General features: G+C 47.7%; 1 protein-coding gene across 1 annotated transcript in view; it reads right to left on the bottom strand.

Moving 5' to 3' along the window:
- Rme-8 (receptor mediated endocytosis 8) overlaps positions 1–18,475 on the bottom strand; it is a 187,602-nt gene that overhangs the window by 139,532 nt on the left and 29,595 nt on the right. Inside the window, exon 8 of the mRNA XM_075695386.1 lies at positions 5,224–5,315. Within this exon, the coding sequence (XP_075551501.1) occupies positions 5,224–5,315 (92 nt within the window). The remainder of the gene's footprint in view (positions 1–5,223; positions 5,316–18,475) is intronic.

Below are 18,475 nucleotides of genomic sequence, written 5' to 3' on the forward strand. Positions count from 1 at the left end.
GGTTGGATGAACTACACCAGGTTAACCCTTGCTGCCTAGAAGATTGGAAGTAAAACGAAGTGATGAGAGGAGAGATGGAAAGTGAGGGAGAAAGACGAAGGTTGGAGGGAGACAGAGACAGGAAAAGGCAACTACCAATTTCCCCTGGGTGGGTCAGTCCGGGGGTGCCGTCTACATGAAGCCAAGGCAAAAAGGGTGTGTTGTCTCCACCAAGGGGCCTTAAAGGTCCAAACACTCAGCATCGGCTCAAGCCCCAGGATTCCCTTTTCCCTGGACACGGCTAAGCTACACATGGTTAAACACGGGAGGGTCCAATCCTCATGTGCTCGGGTACGTGGTGTCGCACCTCACCAAACGCCTGTTGACGCATATGCCCATGAGGGTCCAGGTTTTGTAAATACAGTCGAAACCACTTATAACAATATTCAAGTGTCACGAAAATTCCATTGTTATAGCCAATAATTGTTATAAGCGGGTAGCATGAAAAAATCAAAATAGGGGGATGGCAGAGCTGATGTGAGAAAACTACAATGGCGGGGAGGCCAGAGCCCCTCCCCACCACCTTCCTCCATCTGGCTGCCAATTGTGTTCACTCGTTTAACTGCTTCCTGGCCATTCCGTTCATGTGTAACAAGCCACAGCTGTCAGTGTTAAAAGAATGGCACTGCTATAACAACTGCAAAGAGGGGTCACGGGTGCCAAGCGATATGCGAGCTCCGCCAAGGCATCGCTTTAGTGGCCCCAAAAGGGGCCCTTTAATATATGCAAGAAGGTTGTCACAGTAGCCTGTTAGCTTGAGAAATCCAGAAGAAACACTGAGGCAAGCTCGCCACAAGCATCTCGCCACCTACTTCTCACTGGCTTGCACGAGAAAACCCCATATCCGTCAGCCTCACAAAGCTAGACAACATCCTCCAAGACATCCAGGTGATCCACATAATGCAGCAAAAGGTTCCTCGCTAAAACGAAGCCCCGGAGGGACTGAATCATCTGCCGGGCCTCTTGTGAGGACAACATTGAGGCAGCTTGCCCTACCACGTCATCGCTGCCGGCCTCGCCATTGCTATCTGATGGAAGCACGTTTGCAACAATTGCCTCATCGGTTAGAAGCACTTAATTTCCAAGTCTATAGCCATGTGCTTTCTTTTCACTGGCAACATAGTGCATTGTCGATGATCAGCAGGCGGGTCAGCCATCTTCCATTTCGGCGGCGGGTGAAACGAGGCTGAAAAACCATGTGGCCAGGAATGATTTCGATGCAACCAACAAAGATGAGCACGAGCGATTAAGCTGTTTGTAGAACTGCGCTGAATGAGGAGCCAGCAAGCAATATTGCAGTAGCGCAGTTGGCATGGTCCATTAGTGTTTCGGAGGGTGACGCGGCGTAGAGCTATGGGTACAGCCCATTTGTGTTTGGAGGGATGGAAGGGCGACAGGAGACAGGCGTGTGGAGAAAGCTGGAAAATGAGCGTACAGCAGCTGTTGGGGCCGCAGGCCATGGGGCAGCGGCTCGAATTTCTCATTTTCTTTTCAAGGATTTCACATTTCACTATCTTTTGGCATGGGCACCCATCAGCCAGACTTCATCGTTATAAGCGATTTCACCATAGAAAACATACAAAAGTTCACGGTGCAGCAGCTTCTCATTGTTATAACGATACCGGTTAAGTGGGTTCGACTGTATTGCTATAAGTGGACTGCACTGTACAAAGCTTAGATCTGTCAACCCTTTGAAGGTTTTTGCCGTATATGTAAGGCAGCGGTTTTCTGTCCCGCAAGGTCTTTGCCATACAGGTACGGTTTCGACTCTCCGTTTGAAATTTCACGCCATAATGACGATGCATGCTCACTGGGAGGTGAGAAGCGTTTGAAATTTGTGCTCCCTTCTTGCAGAGATAAATAGAAGCGATTTCTCGCTTCAGCGCGTTGCGCAGACTGCGGCAACACCCCCTTTTCAGTTTTGGTTTCACCGCGTGATCGCAACGGAGGCGCGCGAAACGTGATTTTTTCTCTTTGTCGGCACTCTCTTGCAGGGACGGTGGAAGTTTATTTCTATATTGATTGGTGCTGCTCTTAGCTTGTTTATCACCGTCGCTCACGAAGTATTCTCACTCTCTGCGGCAACGCGCTTATTGCAAGAGGGTGCCTCAGACCTCTGCCCAAGGCAGCTGCACGCAGAGAAGATGTCATGTGTGCGCCAACACAACTCGTCACTCCAAGAGGAGAACAGACAAGTATTTTAGGTGTGCAGACTGCGATAAGGCGCTGCTGTGCGTAGACCCGTGTTTCAAGGAGTACCACACTGTGAAATACTATTGAACATTTTGCAGTTCTGAGTGATGCCGACAGCAAATTACTATTTATTCCCGACTTTATACATATTGAACATTCAAGATCCGCAATAAAGTAATTTGACCATCTGGGAAAGTTCTTTTTCAAAATGATTTGACCCTCAAAGGGTTAACAGCAACACTCGAGCACATGCCTGGCAGTACAGTTCACACTGTCTGCTGACAACCACAGGTGCTAACAGGTGATAGGAGGGGCTACAGTCAGTCTGGAACATGCGTCTCACATTTGGAATACCACCTGAGCAATGGTAACAATCTACAGCTTGACAGACAGCTGGTGTGGTGCTAGACGCTGCCACTCTGCATGCAGATTGCCAAGACACATCGGACACTGGGACATCATTGCTTCTGGTGGCCGGCTGTGTCGTGAGTGCCGTCACATTTTTTACTACAGACAATGATCGATTTTTCATATGGCCTATTCAACGATCGATTTTCATACAGCACCACCACATATCCCATAGAGCCAAAGTACAGTCAAATCTCGTTACTATGAACCCCACATTAACAAATATTTTAAAAATCCCCGTCAGATTGCCTATATTTTCAATGTAAAAATATTTCAGGACTACGAATTTGAATACAACGCATATTTCAGAATAACACACGCAGTTTATTTACCCCTTTATAACCGAGGAACATTCGTATTACGAATTAGGCTAAAAGTAACAGCGCCGCAACTCTCGAGTGAAACAAACTGCGAGTGCAGTAGCTATCATCATCACCATGTCGAGTGCCAACCGATTCACTATAAAGTTCAGCAAGAACTTCATGACAAAGGTTTGGCGATGTTCACACAAGATCAAACAATGAATGCAGCTAGCGAGGCGCCAATAAGAAGCGAAAGCAGTTTTTGCTGCAGGACAAATTGGACGTATTGCAGGAAATAAACGCAGGGAAAAAGCAAATCGACGTGAGCAGACAGCATGGCATTGCACCATCAAGCGTCGCGATTATTTTGAAAGACCAAAACAAAATTGTCCAGCTTTACCGGTAATCGCAACTCGCTCCTACGAGGAAACGGCTGCGACTGGAAAACTTTCGAAATTTGGACCAAACTGTTCTCACGTGGTTCAAAGATGTCAGACAGCAAAACGTTCCCGTGTCTGGCCCAATGCTCCAAGAAAAATCCCCCGAATTTGCCAATGCACTTCAAATAACTGGTCCGATGCCAGTGCAGGTTGGCTTTTTCGTTTCCACCAAAGGAACGGAATAATTTAGCAGGTAGTCTTGGGCAAGGAAAAGGCTGCTGACAGAGAAGGCGCAGATTCCTGGCGCAATGATCATTTTCTAGAAGTGGCTGAATCATACTCTGAAGCTGATATTTTCAACGTGGATGAGATCGCATGTTTTTATCAGCTCCTGCTAGACCGGACGATGCACTTCAAAGGGCAGCAGTGCAAAGGAGGGAAGAAGTCGCATCTTCGCGTGATAGTCCTGTTCTACTGCAATGCAACAGGCCCGAAGAAAATTAAACCGCTCGCCATCGGCAAGTACGCAAAGCCTCGCAGCGTGAAAAATGTCATGTCATTACTGTGCGACTACCATGCCCACAAACGAGCCTGGGTGACCAGAGAACTCTTTTCTGAGTGGCTCATCAAACTCGACAACCAAATGAGGAGGGATGACTGAAGAATTCTACTGGTCGTCGACAACTGCTCTGCTCACATCGCGAATGTTCGTTTAAAGCATGCTCGCTTGGAATTTCTGCCGCCTTGCTGCAACCCCTAGACCAGGGCATTATAAAGAGTGTGAAAGCAGAATTTTGTCAGTGCCTTGTGCAGCGGTTGATTATCAACCTCCGCCTAAAGCAGCCGACTGCAATTAATATTCGTCAGGCAGCGGAAATGCTCACAGGAGCTTGGTGGAACTTGAACGCGTCCACCATTAGCAACTGCTGGCAAAAAGCAGGGCTTGTCAAAACGCCTGTGCAGCTGGAAGATGGCCTGGAGGTGACCGACAACAACCCAGGAGACCTGTGGACCAAGGCCGCAGAACTACTGCTCGCCGTCTCTTCCTTCAACGACTCCATGGAGAGCGACAGCGCAGCACTAATGGCGGCAGACCTGACAACCAAAGAGACTGTGTTCGCAAAGTCTCCAGTGACGATGACAACCTGAAAGAAGACTGTGGGTCACCAAACACAGAAGATGAGATCGTGTCGAACACTGATGAAATAGTAACATGAACAAAGTCTGCACTTTCATAGCTCAGTGCAATGACGTACCCGAAGAGGTATTGTGCGAAGTGGAAGATATGGATGCACTCTTGATTGGTTGTGTGTGCTGCACGCGCCAGAAGAAAATCACTGATTTCTTTAAATAAAGCAACTTTGAAGTGAGTGAAACATTTTTATTTGAGAGTATGCTTGTCTGCACACGTGTCTACTGCCAAGTTATGTCCTTTTGATTCCTAGGTTTGTCCACTGGCTTATAACCGCAAGTTTCTCATTACAACAATATTTCAAAATAACGAACGATTTTCGGCGGTCCCACATGATTCATTATATCGAGATTTGACTGTTCAGAAAGTTTAAAATTTCACTTACAATGCCGAAATCCTTCACCATCTGATTTTTCAGACTCTTAGACGTGACCACAGGTCCGAAATAGCATTCAGTGAGGCCACTGCCGCTTCCATTTTGATTATCTCACACCCTCAACGTATGAATGATGTTCTAATGTATTATTCCAGAAAAGTAACATACTGTGATTCTATCACATGATAGCTCTATTGGTACTGCTCATCCCTTTCACATTTAATGCTGGATACAGCAACACATATGGACAATCTAGAACACCCCCTGTAATGCTGTTTCACATGTTCTTCAATGTGAATTGAACTTGCAGCATACTCCCGACAAGACACTCACCGATCACTGGAACTGTAATGGCGTGTATCCCCCTGAGCATATTCAATGGAAAATTGTTGCACTTGATCTCTTGACCGGACAATGCGGCACACCTGCAAACAAAAATGGTGTGTTAAGGCTTCAAGTCTTCAAGCATGGCCAGCTGTTAAACCCAACAGTGAAAAAAAGAAGTCAGTTACTAATGATCACAATTATACTTCATTAAAGAGAGACTAAAGGCAAATATTAAGTCAGCGTGGACTGTTTATATACCATTCCAGAAACCTTGCAACGCTTGTTTTGTGCCAAGAAAACACTTAGTTTACGTGAAAATTGCATCTGAAGGGTCCGAATAGTTTTTTCAAAATTCAAATCTTCCAGCCACCCAACCGGCGGAGTGGTGACGTATACGCAATCACCACCCTTTGCTGTCGTCGGTGGGTAAAACAGCGCCTGACAGACGGCGGTACCGAGCCAAGACAGAGCGGTGGATTCGCCGCTGCAGGTGCTTTTTGGTCAAGTGGCGTAGACCGTTCGGGCATCCCGCGGCATCACATGGAAGTTGAATTCTCTGCTACTTGCAGTTTGTGTGAGTCTCACAAGCCAGCACAAACAGCACAGCACTACACGATAACGAAACTACTGACATGCAAAAGCGTGAGCAGTGCAGAGTCGAGTGAAAATGAAACCTTTCGACTGCCCGCATCACTGTCAAGGGCAATTTCAATTAATTCTGTTTTCTAAAAGTGAAATAGAACTGAACAAGTAGCATTTTATTTCATCTTATAATACAATACAAGGATTTTATTTCTTTTTTTTTTTTTGCATCGAGTGGTTGACTACTAGTGACAGAATTTAACCGAGTGCTTTCGTCATTGGGCAAGTACTTGAATGTCCAGGGGAAATCTCTAATCATGTCCAGTATTTACCTCAATTTCTTGATTATTAAGGCTCTGTTTGCAATAATCCTGATGCCTTAGAGATTCTCAAGCACTAATCTATCACTTTAGCTTGACTTAGTATTTGCTTTTAGTGTCCCTTTAAGGTTTATGTTCCGAGCCAAATACTTGCATTGATGGATGCTGTAGTGGAGGCTCCGGATTAGTTACGATCACTTGGAGTCCTTTACCATTTTTTAATGTGCACTAAATTTTATTTATTCACATACTTGTAAAATTCTGCAGGTCAAAGAAAAAAAATTTGGCAGCATGTTACACTCCTGTAACATGTGAAGGCAAAAGCCTGCTGCACACACAGTAATGTGCCATCTTGCATCATCGCGTCACTGCTTTTGCAGTTTGGCTTCTTCGGCTTGTTTTTGACGCATAGCTAGAGTTTCGCACACTCGTATAGCGGGGTCAGACTCCCTTTAACAATGTTTCTCTGACTTTACACTGCATACTCTCAGCAGGGGAATGAAACATATGCCGTTCCGTGTGTTGTACGGGTGATTTCAATGAATGTATGCATTGTTGACTTCACTTTGCTGAGTGCTTGTAGCCTCAGAGCCATTGCATTTTTTGCTTGCTTAAGAGAGTATGAGCCATTAATAAGATCACTTTTTTTTTTACCACTCGACCAGATGGCTTGTTTCTGTATGTTGTATGCGTGATTCCAATGAATGTATGCACTGTCCGCTTCACTTTGATGAGTGCTTGCAGCCTCCGCATTAGGAGATGGATGAGCCATTGCATTTTTTGCTTGCTTAGGGGGGTATGAGCAATTGCTGATGATAATAGTTTTTGTACCACTGGACCAGAAGACACTTTTTTTTTTCAAGACCATCAGGGGTATGAGCCACTTAAAGCTTTCGCCTTAAAAAGTTATATTTTAGGGTTTTATATGCCAAAACTATGACCTGATTATGAGACACACTGTAGTGGGGAACTCCAGATTAATTTTGACCACTTGAGGTTTTGTAACGTGTACCCAATAGACAGTACATGGGTGCTTTTGCATTTTGCCCCCATTAAAATGTGGCCTCTGCAGCCGAGATTCGATCCCACGCCCTTGGGTTTAGAAGCACAATGCCAAAGCTACTATGCCATCACAGCGGTTCTCAAGAACCCCTAGCTGGTGGAGTCTCAACAAGTTTGGCAATAGCTGGTGCTAAAAAGACTGGAAGAGAAAAACTGTAGTGTGTCACTTCATCAGAAGATAGCCACACTAAACATCACATTCGCAGCTATAGTAATAGACAATATGTGAATGAGTTAGAAGTCTCGCAACATAGTCAATGGCAACAAAACCTGCAGAATGAAACTGAAATCCAGCAGTAAAATGCCGTAGTAATGTTAAAAGAATTATGAAGTAATAACACAAGTTATCACATAATTAGTTCATATGAATCAAATGAAATGTCAGTACACGAGTGTTTTGCATTCTGCCCCCTTCGGAACGGGGCCGCAGAGGCTGGAAATCAAAACTGCGACCTACAGTCAACAGCGCGCCATGGCTACCGAGTTACCGCAGGCTGTGAGATTCAAGTTCACGTCTGACAAGTTTGTAGATCTTACACGTGGTAACTGGCCAAATTGCTCAGCACTTCAAATTTGATGAGAATTCGACCAAAATAATCTTATGGTGTTAGCCCTAATCCTGCAAGAACATTTTTTTTAGTGCCACAATAACTTTGGTTTTTTGTACTTAGTATGCAGTAACTTGACAGCCATAAGGAGGTCTAAATGCCTTATTACTAGGGGTGTGCGAATACCGAATAAAATATTTCAAATTGAATATCAAATCAAATTAAGAAAAAAAATCCACATATCAAATCGGACAGCGAATATCAGATAATTTGCATGAAATGAACAATGAGAAAAAAGAGGCCAGGCCATCCGATGAAATAAAAAGTGATATGAATAATAAATTTGCAGAATTCTCACGTGGCACACTACATCTTGACGCCTTCATTCATCAACCTGATTGCTTGGAAATTATACAGGGAGTCACAGGCTACAGTATCACTTTTTGTTGCTTTGCAAAATCTCCTAATGCTTAAGCAATGCTTCTCTCTTGTTTGCAGGAACACAAACTTTTGGGCTTCCAAATTTTATGCAAAAAACAGTCCTGCACATGCTCAGGAGGCTAGTCACATTGCTTAACAGGAACCTTGGTAGTTATCAGAAACTTAGGTACATGTGAATCGGGATGTATAGTATGCTCTACTCTTATTAAAGGGAACACCAAATTAGTATGCCAGCACTGATAACTAAGTTCCATATAGAAAGGTTAGGAAAATAACTTTTTAGGAATAGGATGTCTGTCAAACAGAATTACCGCGTTTTCCTATGTATAAGTCATATTTTTTTTTTGAAATTTTCGTCGGTGTGTCTCATTCACTGGTGCGATTTATGCATTGAATAAATCCAGTTCCTGGCGGCCGTGCATGGTCTGGACTCGAAAAGGTACATCTGTGCTGCGTGATGTCTGTGCACGTTAAGAGACACAGCTCTATGGCCTAACTGAATCCGAAGCTCCTCGCTACGGCGTCCCTCATAGCCCATATGTCCCTTTGAGACGCAGGAAGGCAGTTTAGGTTAGTGAGAAAATTATACGCAACTGGCGCAAAGCCACCAGCGTGCCCTAGACAATGAAATCGACTAAGAAGGCCAACCGCACTAAGAAAGCACACTGGCCGAAGCTCGAGGTTCATTTGCCGCTTTTCCTAGTCAAAAACATGATGATGATGACGTTCCGCAACCGCGCACCACCTTCTGCCATGCACAGTATCTACATTTCCGAAGAAATTCAAAGTAACATCAAATTGGCTTGCAAAAACGAAATACCATGACACCTTCATTGCACTAATCGTTGTGAAGTATTTCACATATGTAGCATCTGTCGTGTCATATTTCTCGCTAACCATTACGCCGCCTGCGAGGCAAAAAAGTTACGACGCGAAATTCAAGCTGTATGCAATTACATTTGCACAAGAGCATGGAAACCGGGCTGCAGGAAGGCAGTTTAGGTTAGTGAGAAAATTATACGCAACTGGCGCAAAGCCAACAGTGTGCCCTAGACAATGAAATCGACTAAGAAGGCCAACCGCACTAAGAAAGCATGCTGGCCGAAGCTCGAGGTTCATCATCACACATGGGTACTCAAGCAACAAGCCGAAGGCAGAGGGCTGTCTACAGTGCAGCTCCGTCTAAAGGCGAACACCCTTGGAACAGAGATTAATACTGTTATATTTACGGGCGGTCCGTCATGGTGTTTTCACTTTATGCGGCATAATAAGTTAGTACTTCGAGCGTGGACGAGGATGTGCCAGAAGCTCCCTGACGACTTTCAGGAACAACTGGAGAACTTCAGTGGGTTTGCCAAAGAAGAAATTGTGACCAAGGACATCTACGTGAGCAACATCGTAAACATGGACGAAGTCCCGCTTACCTTTGATATTCCCCTTGGGAGGAGCGTCGCCAAGAACGGGGAGAAAACTATAACTGTGAGGAGAACTGGCCACGAAAAATCGCACTTAACTGTTGCTCTCGCCTGCTACGCGGACGGTAGGAAGCTGCCTCCCATGTTAATTTTCAAGCGGAAGACGCCACTAAAGGACTCCTTTCCTCCCGCTGTGGTGGTAAAGGCCAATGCCAAAGGATGGATGGATGATGACTGATGAGTCTATGGCTCGACAAATGTTTTTCGCGTCAACCTGACAGATTTTTTCACATTAAGAATAGAATGCTTGTGATAGACAGTATGTGGGCACACATAACGGATTCCATAAAAAAAAGAAGATTAGTGCAAAGAACTGTGTCCCAGTGGCGATACCAGGCAGCATGACGAAGAAGCTGCGACGCTTCTGGGAGTCGTGGATGTCCGAGGGTGATCACAGATTTACGCATACAGGACGCATGAGATGCACAACATTTGCAGAGGAGGCCAAATGGGTCTCCGACGCTTGGGACTCCATTTCTACAAAAACAGTTGTAGCTGGGTTCTCAAAGGCCGGACTGATCCTGCTCGCGAGTGGTGAAGATGTTGGCGAAGAAGACATCAGTGAGCCTGAGGACGACAGTGATGTGCCGGCGGAACTCCCACTTGAAGTTGCTGAATTATTTGTTAATGACTCGGAGGAAGAAGGGTTCTATGGTTTTGCCTAAACGCCGTCTGTAAGTACATGCCATCTGTGTGTATCAATAAACCATTCTTAAAAAATTAGTTCTGTCTAGACACTGGTGCGACTTATATATGTTTTGTTTCTTTTTTTCAGAAAAACTGCCATTATGAGGGGGTGCGACTTATAGACCGGAAAATACGGTATGTGCCTTTTTACTTACCTGTGAAGCTGAAGTTGTCATAAATACCAATGGGGTTCTCAGTTTAATAGTGGGCCATACTGTGCTTAACGGCGATTTCGTACTAACGCATTGTTCCTGGGTCTCCTACACTATAGCTTACTTGTACTGGGTGGGACTGGTAAAACCAACCTCCCAGCCCTCCAGTCTGTACAAGCTCAAGCTCTGCGAATTTGTCGTGGACTTCCCAGGCATGCATCCATGGCAGCAACAATAGCCATTGCACATTATCACACCATCAATACGTATATTCATGTCGACTCTTTAAGGATGCACATCAGGCACTTCGCCTGACTTCCATCGCATCATCTCGCCTCCCTTCCTGCTGCTCACCCTCGTGCAGCATTTAGCAAAATTATTGCCGCCAACCATGGAACTTTACCGTCAAACTTCACGCCTGCAGCACGGCCATCTCTACTGCTGTGGTGCCTGCATCCACTCCAGGCCCTTCTTGTCGTTCCCGTAATCAAATAGAAAACGGAAATGTCATCTTTCGCCAGAGCATGGTTCGTCTGAAATAGCCCAGCTTAGGAAAGAAAATGCCGAGATGCGCAGCATAATCTTGTTAATGCGAGCCGAAATAGCTGAGCTCAGAAAGGCTAATCAACCTCACCACGTTCCAGTCCCTAATTCAACCCCCTCAGGAATCCCTTCGGTGACCCCCTCTCCCCAACCCCCTCGGCGACCTCACGCCGCTCCAGTCCCTAATTCATCGCCCTCGGGGACCCCCTCTCCCGAAACCGCAGACGTTCCCATGGTCGTGGATGCGAGCCACTCGGGCAACCCTGCCAAAAGAAAGGCCGTTCCCAGCATGCCCGAAAATGTACCGGCTAAAGCCAAGTCCGAAGTCAGAGAAATGTTGAATTCAATCTGCTACGAGATCAAGAAGATCACCGAACGACTATCTGCAGTGGATCAGCGACTCTTGGTCGTGGATCAGAAGTTAGATGCGCAAAATGTCAAAATTCAATGCTTAGAAAACAGAATGCCAGAGATAGAGTCCAAGGTGCAGGAAATGGACATCAGGACGTCGACCCACGTACGTCCCGTTTACTTCACGGATGCCACGTTGGTACCTACGCCGCCACCACTGCACATGCCCGGACCGATTAATAGAACCATCTCCCTCGAGACCCTAGTAGCAACGCCGGAAGGCACTCTATACAGCAAGGATGGCGCCACACACCCAATTTAGGATTTGGCAGTGGAACTGCAGGGGACTCAGCCATAAAAGATGCACCCTGCAGCAGTTTGTTCGCACTCACACAGAAAAGCCACATGTTATATTATTACAAGAAACGATGACTGATCAGGTTTCACTCCAGGGATACAAAGCTCTTGCTCTCCGTGGGGACGGCAGAGGAATCTGCACATTAATCAGCAGCAAGTTCACCTTCGTCGCACACGATCTAGGGGTCCGGCCTAGCAAGACGGAGACCTCCCTAGTAGAAGTCATCCCAAGCCAATCCAACATCTCTAGCATTTTTATACTTAACGTATATAGCAGCCCGAGCGATCACAGACAACGTTTCAAAACCATCATCACTAGGGCGACGAAACTCGCCCGAAACTCTCCACTGGTTGTGGCCGGCGATTTCAACGCCCCCTTTCACGCGTGGAACTACACGCACGACACGGTCAAGGGCAGAAGCCTGTGGCAGGAGGCGGGAGATGCGGGACTCTCTCTATTGACGGACCCAGCCTTTCCCACCAGACGGGGCACCTCCTCGACCAGGGACTCTGTCCCGGATCTCGCCTTTGTTAAAAACGCTGGCTCAGCCATGTGGTCGAATCTGCTCATAGACCTCGGTAGTGATCACTACATCACGGTCACCAGCTTACAAGTGGAGCAGAAACGAAAGAAGGCGTTCTCGGTGCCCGACTGGGACAAATTCCGTGAGATTCGCAAAGCCCGCGCCGCCCGTGGAGAAAAGCCGGAGAGTCTCGTCCAGTGGTGCGCACTAATTGTGCAAGATGTCTGCTCCACAACCAAAACCATAGAGACGGATCTACAGACAGACAAAATGGATAGCAGGCTAGCGCACCTTCTCGAGGCTAAGCAATCACTTCTCGAGAGGTGGAAAAGCCAACGCTTGAATCGCAAGCTCAGAAAAAAGATAGCCGAGATCAACAAGCAGATCGACGAGCACTGCCAAGCCCTGTCTAGGCAGCAATGGGACGACATTTGCAATTCAATTGATGGGCAGATGCGCACGGGAGGGAAGTGGAATCTTCTCAAACACTTGCTCGACGACTCCGGCACCAAGTCAAACCAGAGAAGTGTCCTCGCTAAAGCGCTCCACGAAGCCAAGAAGTCGTCTTCGGAAAAGGACATGCTGGAGATGCTGGCTAAGAAGTACCTGCCGCTCAAAACTGTGGCCGATGAGGCGGCATACCCAGTATACAAAGGGAAGCCGAACTCCGCGCTGGACGAACCTTTCAAAATCAGTGAAATCCGCCGCGCCCTACACGACCTCAACGGTAGGTCAGCACCCGGCCCGGATGACATTAACAACAAGGCTCTCAGAAACCTGGAGGACGCATCGATCGAGTTTCTTACAGTTGAGATAAATCGGATTTGGGAGCAGGGAATTGTACCGGAAGAATGGAAGTTGGCGAAGGTCATACTAATCCCAAAGCCCGGTAAACCGCCGAGCCTGGACAACCTCCGGCCAATCTCACTGACGTCATGTGTAGGGAAGGTGGCCGAGCACGCAATCCATAACAGAATTGCCGAGTATATCGAGACCAACGACCTTTTCCCTCACAACATGATAGGTTTCAGGCCAGGCCTCTCCACCCAGGACGCCATGAAGCTTATCAAGATCCAAATCTTGGAACGCTGCACTCGGGACACGAGAGCCATCCTTGGTTTGGACCTGGAGAAGGCCTTTGATAACATCCGTCACGAGTTCGTTCTCGACGCCATCTCCAAACTCAACCTGGGCTCGTCCTTCCATGCCTTCGTCAGGTCTTTCTTGAACAAACGATGCGCCATCCTCAAGGCTGGAGATTTGGAATCGGAGAAAATGGAGCTGAGCAGAAGAGGCACCCCCCAGGGGTCAGTCATCTCACCACTCCTCTTCAACATCGCAATGGTCGACCTCTCAAGGTATCTAGGCAAGGTCCAGGGCATCGGTCACACGATCTACGCGGACGACATCACTGTCTGGTGCGCGGGTGGCAGTGACGGTCAAGTCGAAGCCGCTCTCCAAGAAGCTGTCGACACTACAGAGCGTTTTCTAACCGACACGGGACTCCGGTGCTCCCCGAAGAAATCGGAGCTCCTACTCTACAGCCCAAGTAGAAAGGGCCGCAAGCCACAGAACTGGAAACCCCCCTCTGAAATTGACATTAATCTCTACACCAATTGCGGAGATCCCATTCCCAAAGTCGCGTCCATTCGAATCTTGGGAATGACACTCGAAGGGGCGGGCTCGAATAACATCACCATTCAAAAACTAGCAAAAAAGACGGACAGCGTCATCGGTCTAATCAGGCGGGTAGCTAACAGAAGGAGAGGCCTGAGCGAAGAGAATCTGTTAAGGCTAGTCCACGCTTTCTTGTTGTGCCATTTTACGTACGTAGCGGCCATGCACGTCTGGAAGAGGGCCGAGCGAGACAAGCTAAATGCCATGATAAGGAGGGGGATCAAGAGCGCGCTCGGACTACCCAACTACACACGCACCGACCGACTCCTGCAGTTGGGTATTCATAATACCCTGGAAGAGATTGCAGAAGCACAAGAAAGGGCACAGATTCTCAGGCTCTCGGGCACCAGGGCGGGCAGACGACTCCTAACTGAGATGGGCGTCCCCCCGGCCACTGTCGAAGATGCCTACCAGGGCCTTCCGAAAGAGCAGAGAGATAACATCATCATATCGCCCGCCCCGCGCAATATGCATCCCCAGCGCAACGTGGAAAGAAGGAAGGCCAGAGCGGTGGCGCTCCTACGCCGCGCAACCGAACTCCCTGGCGGCAGCTGCTTCGTTGACGCGGCCCAGTATGCAAACAGCAACAATTTCACGGTAGTTTCAATCAACCACAGAGGTTCGACCGTTAACGCCGCTTCGGTACGAAGCACGTCGTCGCATGCGGCCGAGCAAGTGGCCATTGCCTTGGCCCTCCTGGACGACGGACATGCCAATATCTTTAGCGACTCCAGGGCAGCCATCCGCGCCTTCAGCGTTGGCGCCGTGTGTAAGGAAGCCTGTCGCATCCTCGAAGGCAAAAGCATCGCCACCCACACTCTCACGTGGTTCCCCGCTCACGTGGGATCCATCATGGGAGGCCCCACAAACCTCAACGAGCTGGCCCACTCCAAGGCGCGAGGTCTCGCTTTCCGCGACCATGGAGAACTCCAACGCCGGCCCGCAGTGGTGGAGAATAGAGATCAACCGACCACATACAACGAAATTGCGCAGCACTTTTATCTCGGCAGGAGAGACTTTCCCCTTCCCCACAAGAAGTTAAATAGAGCGCAGGCATTGACCCTCAGATTATTGCAAACAGGTTCATATCCCAACCCGGCTTTATTCCACAAAATTTATCCCGACACCTATGCCACTAGTTCTTGCAGGCACTGCAATGACATCGCTAGCCTAGACCATATGCTCTGGCGTTGCCCCTCGTTACGAGGCACGGAACAAATCAATGTGGACAAGTGGCTCTCCGCTATCAAGAGCCCCGATGCCGGGGCGCAACTATGGGCTGTCCAGAGGGCCCACGATGCGGCGGTCGGGCAAGGCCTGACTGTCCCAACGTGGGAGCGGCCCGCAGCGCGCTGATTCGCGTACCTCAGGACCTTATTAAAGTTTTGCATCCATCCATCCATCCATCTTTCGCCCTCAAACAAACCGTGCTTTCATTCCTACATGACAAGCACAAAGAATGCACCCACGTTTACACGGACGGTTCTGTCTCCTCTAAAAGTTCCAGCTGGAGCAGTAGTAATTCCCGCAAAATCTCTCACCATCCAATTCAACAGTCTCCCATTACATCATCGACGGCTGCAGAACTTGCAGCTATCCGTGCTGCTCTGGAGTTTACTGGTCACAAATCACCACATTCATGGTCGATCTTTTGTGACTCGAAGGCAGCTCTCCAGTGTCTGCTGTCCCCTTTCAACCACAACCATAATGTGCAATTAGTCGCAGACATCCGACTACTACACCATCACGCAATCGACAAGGGGCACAACATCATCTACCAGTGGATACCGGGTCGCTGCGGAATTTCGGGAAATCAGTGCGGATGACACTGCCCGATTGGCCCACGATGGTGCCCATATTATACCCATACCAATGTCAAGAACAGATGCAGCCACAAGTATTCGCTCCCTCGCACGCAAGCTTACGCAAACTCTGTGGAACACCAGTGAATTCACGAACACACGTCTTCACAGATTGAACCCACGTCTGCAACTCCATCTTCCACCAGGGCTACCACGAGCGGAAGCAACACTTCTGTGCCGCCTATGGCTCGGCATGGCATTCACAAACTCCAATTCCTTCCGCATTGGAATGGCTGACAGCCGTACTTGTGACACCTACGGCTGCGAGGAGACGATTGAGCACCTCCTCTGTGCCTGTCCCTGTTACAATGTGCCAAGAAAGGTGCTCGCGACCGCCCCCGAAAATCTGGACAATTGCCCCTTCACAGAGGAAAAAGTTCTAGGACACTGATCGAGACGGGTTTTGGCACTCAAGGCCTTAAGGGCTTTGCTGAAGTTTTTAAGGGCTTGTGAATTGTGCGACCGCCTTTGACTGTTGTAGCGCAGAGCATCGTGTTACTGTGTATTTTCTCATTTTTTTTTGTTCTCTTCTCTCTCCTTTTATTGCCCTTACCCCTTTCCCCAGCACAGAGTAGCCAGCCGGTATTTACACTGGCTAACCTCCCTATCTTTCCTTTCCCTTTTGTTTCTCTCTCTCTCTCTCATATTGCTTTCCAGTTTTCTTCCAGAAAACGGGAGGATATTTCCTCCTTGTGGCAGGTGGTTTCTGTGGGTTATCGTCAACTAACTCATTTATTAAAGCCAATCTACACGACGGACATAAGCTGGGAATGCGCATCACATTACTCAGCAATGCTTCGCACGGTTATTGGCGCAGCTAGAGTCAACTGCAGTCAGCGCCAATGATAAATAGTTATCAAATCGGGAGGTCTGTGGCAAGTTTGCACAATGTCCTCTTTCTTTCTCTCTCTCTCTCTCTCTCTTTTTTGTACGCATCCAACTGCCATCCGTGTAAATGTGTCTGCAGTGGAGGGTCAACGCACTGCAACATGGTATTTTCAACCCCGCCATGTAAATCCAAAACTAATCTTGTGACGGGTCGCTAGAAGCTACAAAAGAGACCATTGTGCACCTATAAACAGCATTTCGAATGTGGGGCCACTGTGCACTATTTCACAAAGATGGCAGCTGTGAGCACACAACGATCATCCCATGCACAATGCGCTTTCGTTGGCAAGGTGGTTTGCCGGCATTCTGCGGGTCGTGTGATTGCTGTGAATAAATCTGCATTGATTCAGTAATCGTAACTTTTGTAGCCAACACTCGACAACGCAGCTCTGACCGGGCCTAATGAGCTAGACAGTGTGGCCAATGGTGTGGCCGTGACAAAAATTCATCATTGGCCGACGTGATAACGGGTCAAAAGCCATCGCAGAAAGCTTGTCGCTAGTGTGTTTTTACGGGTTCATCATCATCAGTACGGGTGGTTCATCAGTGACAGGTCACGAAATCCCACATCTGCATAAGATTGACAGCTGTTGAAGTGGCGTTCGAGTCAGCAATTGACCAGCCGGCAACTACAGTGAGCATGTGTGTCAAGTTCATCTGTGAACTCGCATGAGGGTAGATATCTTCAAACTGCACAAATATGTGCACATGAACACTGAACTCGCGTATTTGATGCAGTCAGCATGCCTTCCGGTGGCTAATTGGCCCAATCTTCACAGATGCTTCCGTGCTCTCCATGACCACTGCTTTTGTTGTTTCATTTGTTCGTGTATAACTAATCCTTTCAATTGGTCCAGTTGACCTGCACGAACCTTGTACCGATAAAGATTGCTAGCCATGGAAACACTGCGCATGTCGAGACACTAACCACAGCGGGGTCATTGACTGTAGATACCAATATACGAAAAATTGAATAGTTGAGAAATCAAATAGTAGATATTCCATTTGCGAATCAAATTATTGGAATGTTCACTATTTGATCCGAAAATAAATATTCGAGTATTCGTACACCCCTAATTATTCCTTCTGTTCATATTGGTGAGTAAGGAGTGCAAAATGAACTGCGAGGAGAAAGTGGCGGCAAAAGCAGACCGAGGGCTCCAAGTGAGGCGAGACAAGGCGTGGTTCTCGGGAGGCCACGCGCGCCGTAGACTGTGGTTGCCAGAGAGAGGAACCAGGTGGCACAAGTGTGGCAGGAAGAGGGAAAGGAAGACGTGGGCAGCGCAATGTGTGTGGTGCGGTGTGTGCGAGTGAATGGCGTGGTGTAAGAGTCGCTAAGTGCGGTAATAAAGTGAATGTCTGCGATGAACATGTCGGCCTGTTGTCGTTCGCAACAGAACAAAACAAAGAAAAGACAGAATGTGACACTGGTATCAAGATTAAACTTCCTACATGTTACACTCCATCCAATAAACATCCGTCATCCATCAACGAGCCCTGTGCTTTCTCCTTGTCCCCTTTTACAGAGAAGCTGTTTATGGCTAGGGCTATGTGCATCTTTCATGTCCATCAAGAAATCTGTGGGAGCAAAAACTATCATCATCAGCAATAGTTTGTACTACTGCTCGCGCGTTTGTCGACGTCTTCTTCTACCACAGTTGGTGCGTTGGCGCCCCTCGGCGTAACTGTGCAAACGCGCTCATGCCGCTGCTCGCGTATTCATTGTAATCGTTTTCTTCCACAGTTGGCTTCGCTGCAGCTCATCATGCTAGCGTTCCCATACTGCCCT

This window comes from Dermacentor variabilis, chromosome 6, assembly GCF_050947875.1.
Source record: "Dermacentor variabilis isolate Ectoservices chromosome 6, ASM5094787v1, whole genome shotgun sequence".
NCBI classification, from domain to species: domain Eukaryota; kingdom Metazoa; phylum Arthropoda; class Arachnida; order Ixodida; family Ixodidae; genus Dermacentor; species Dermacentor variabilis.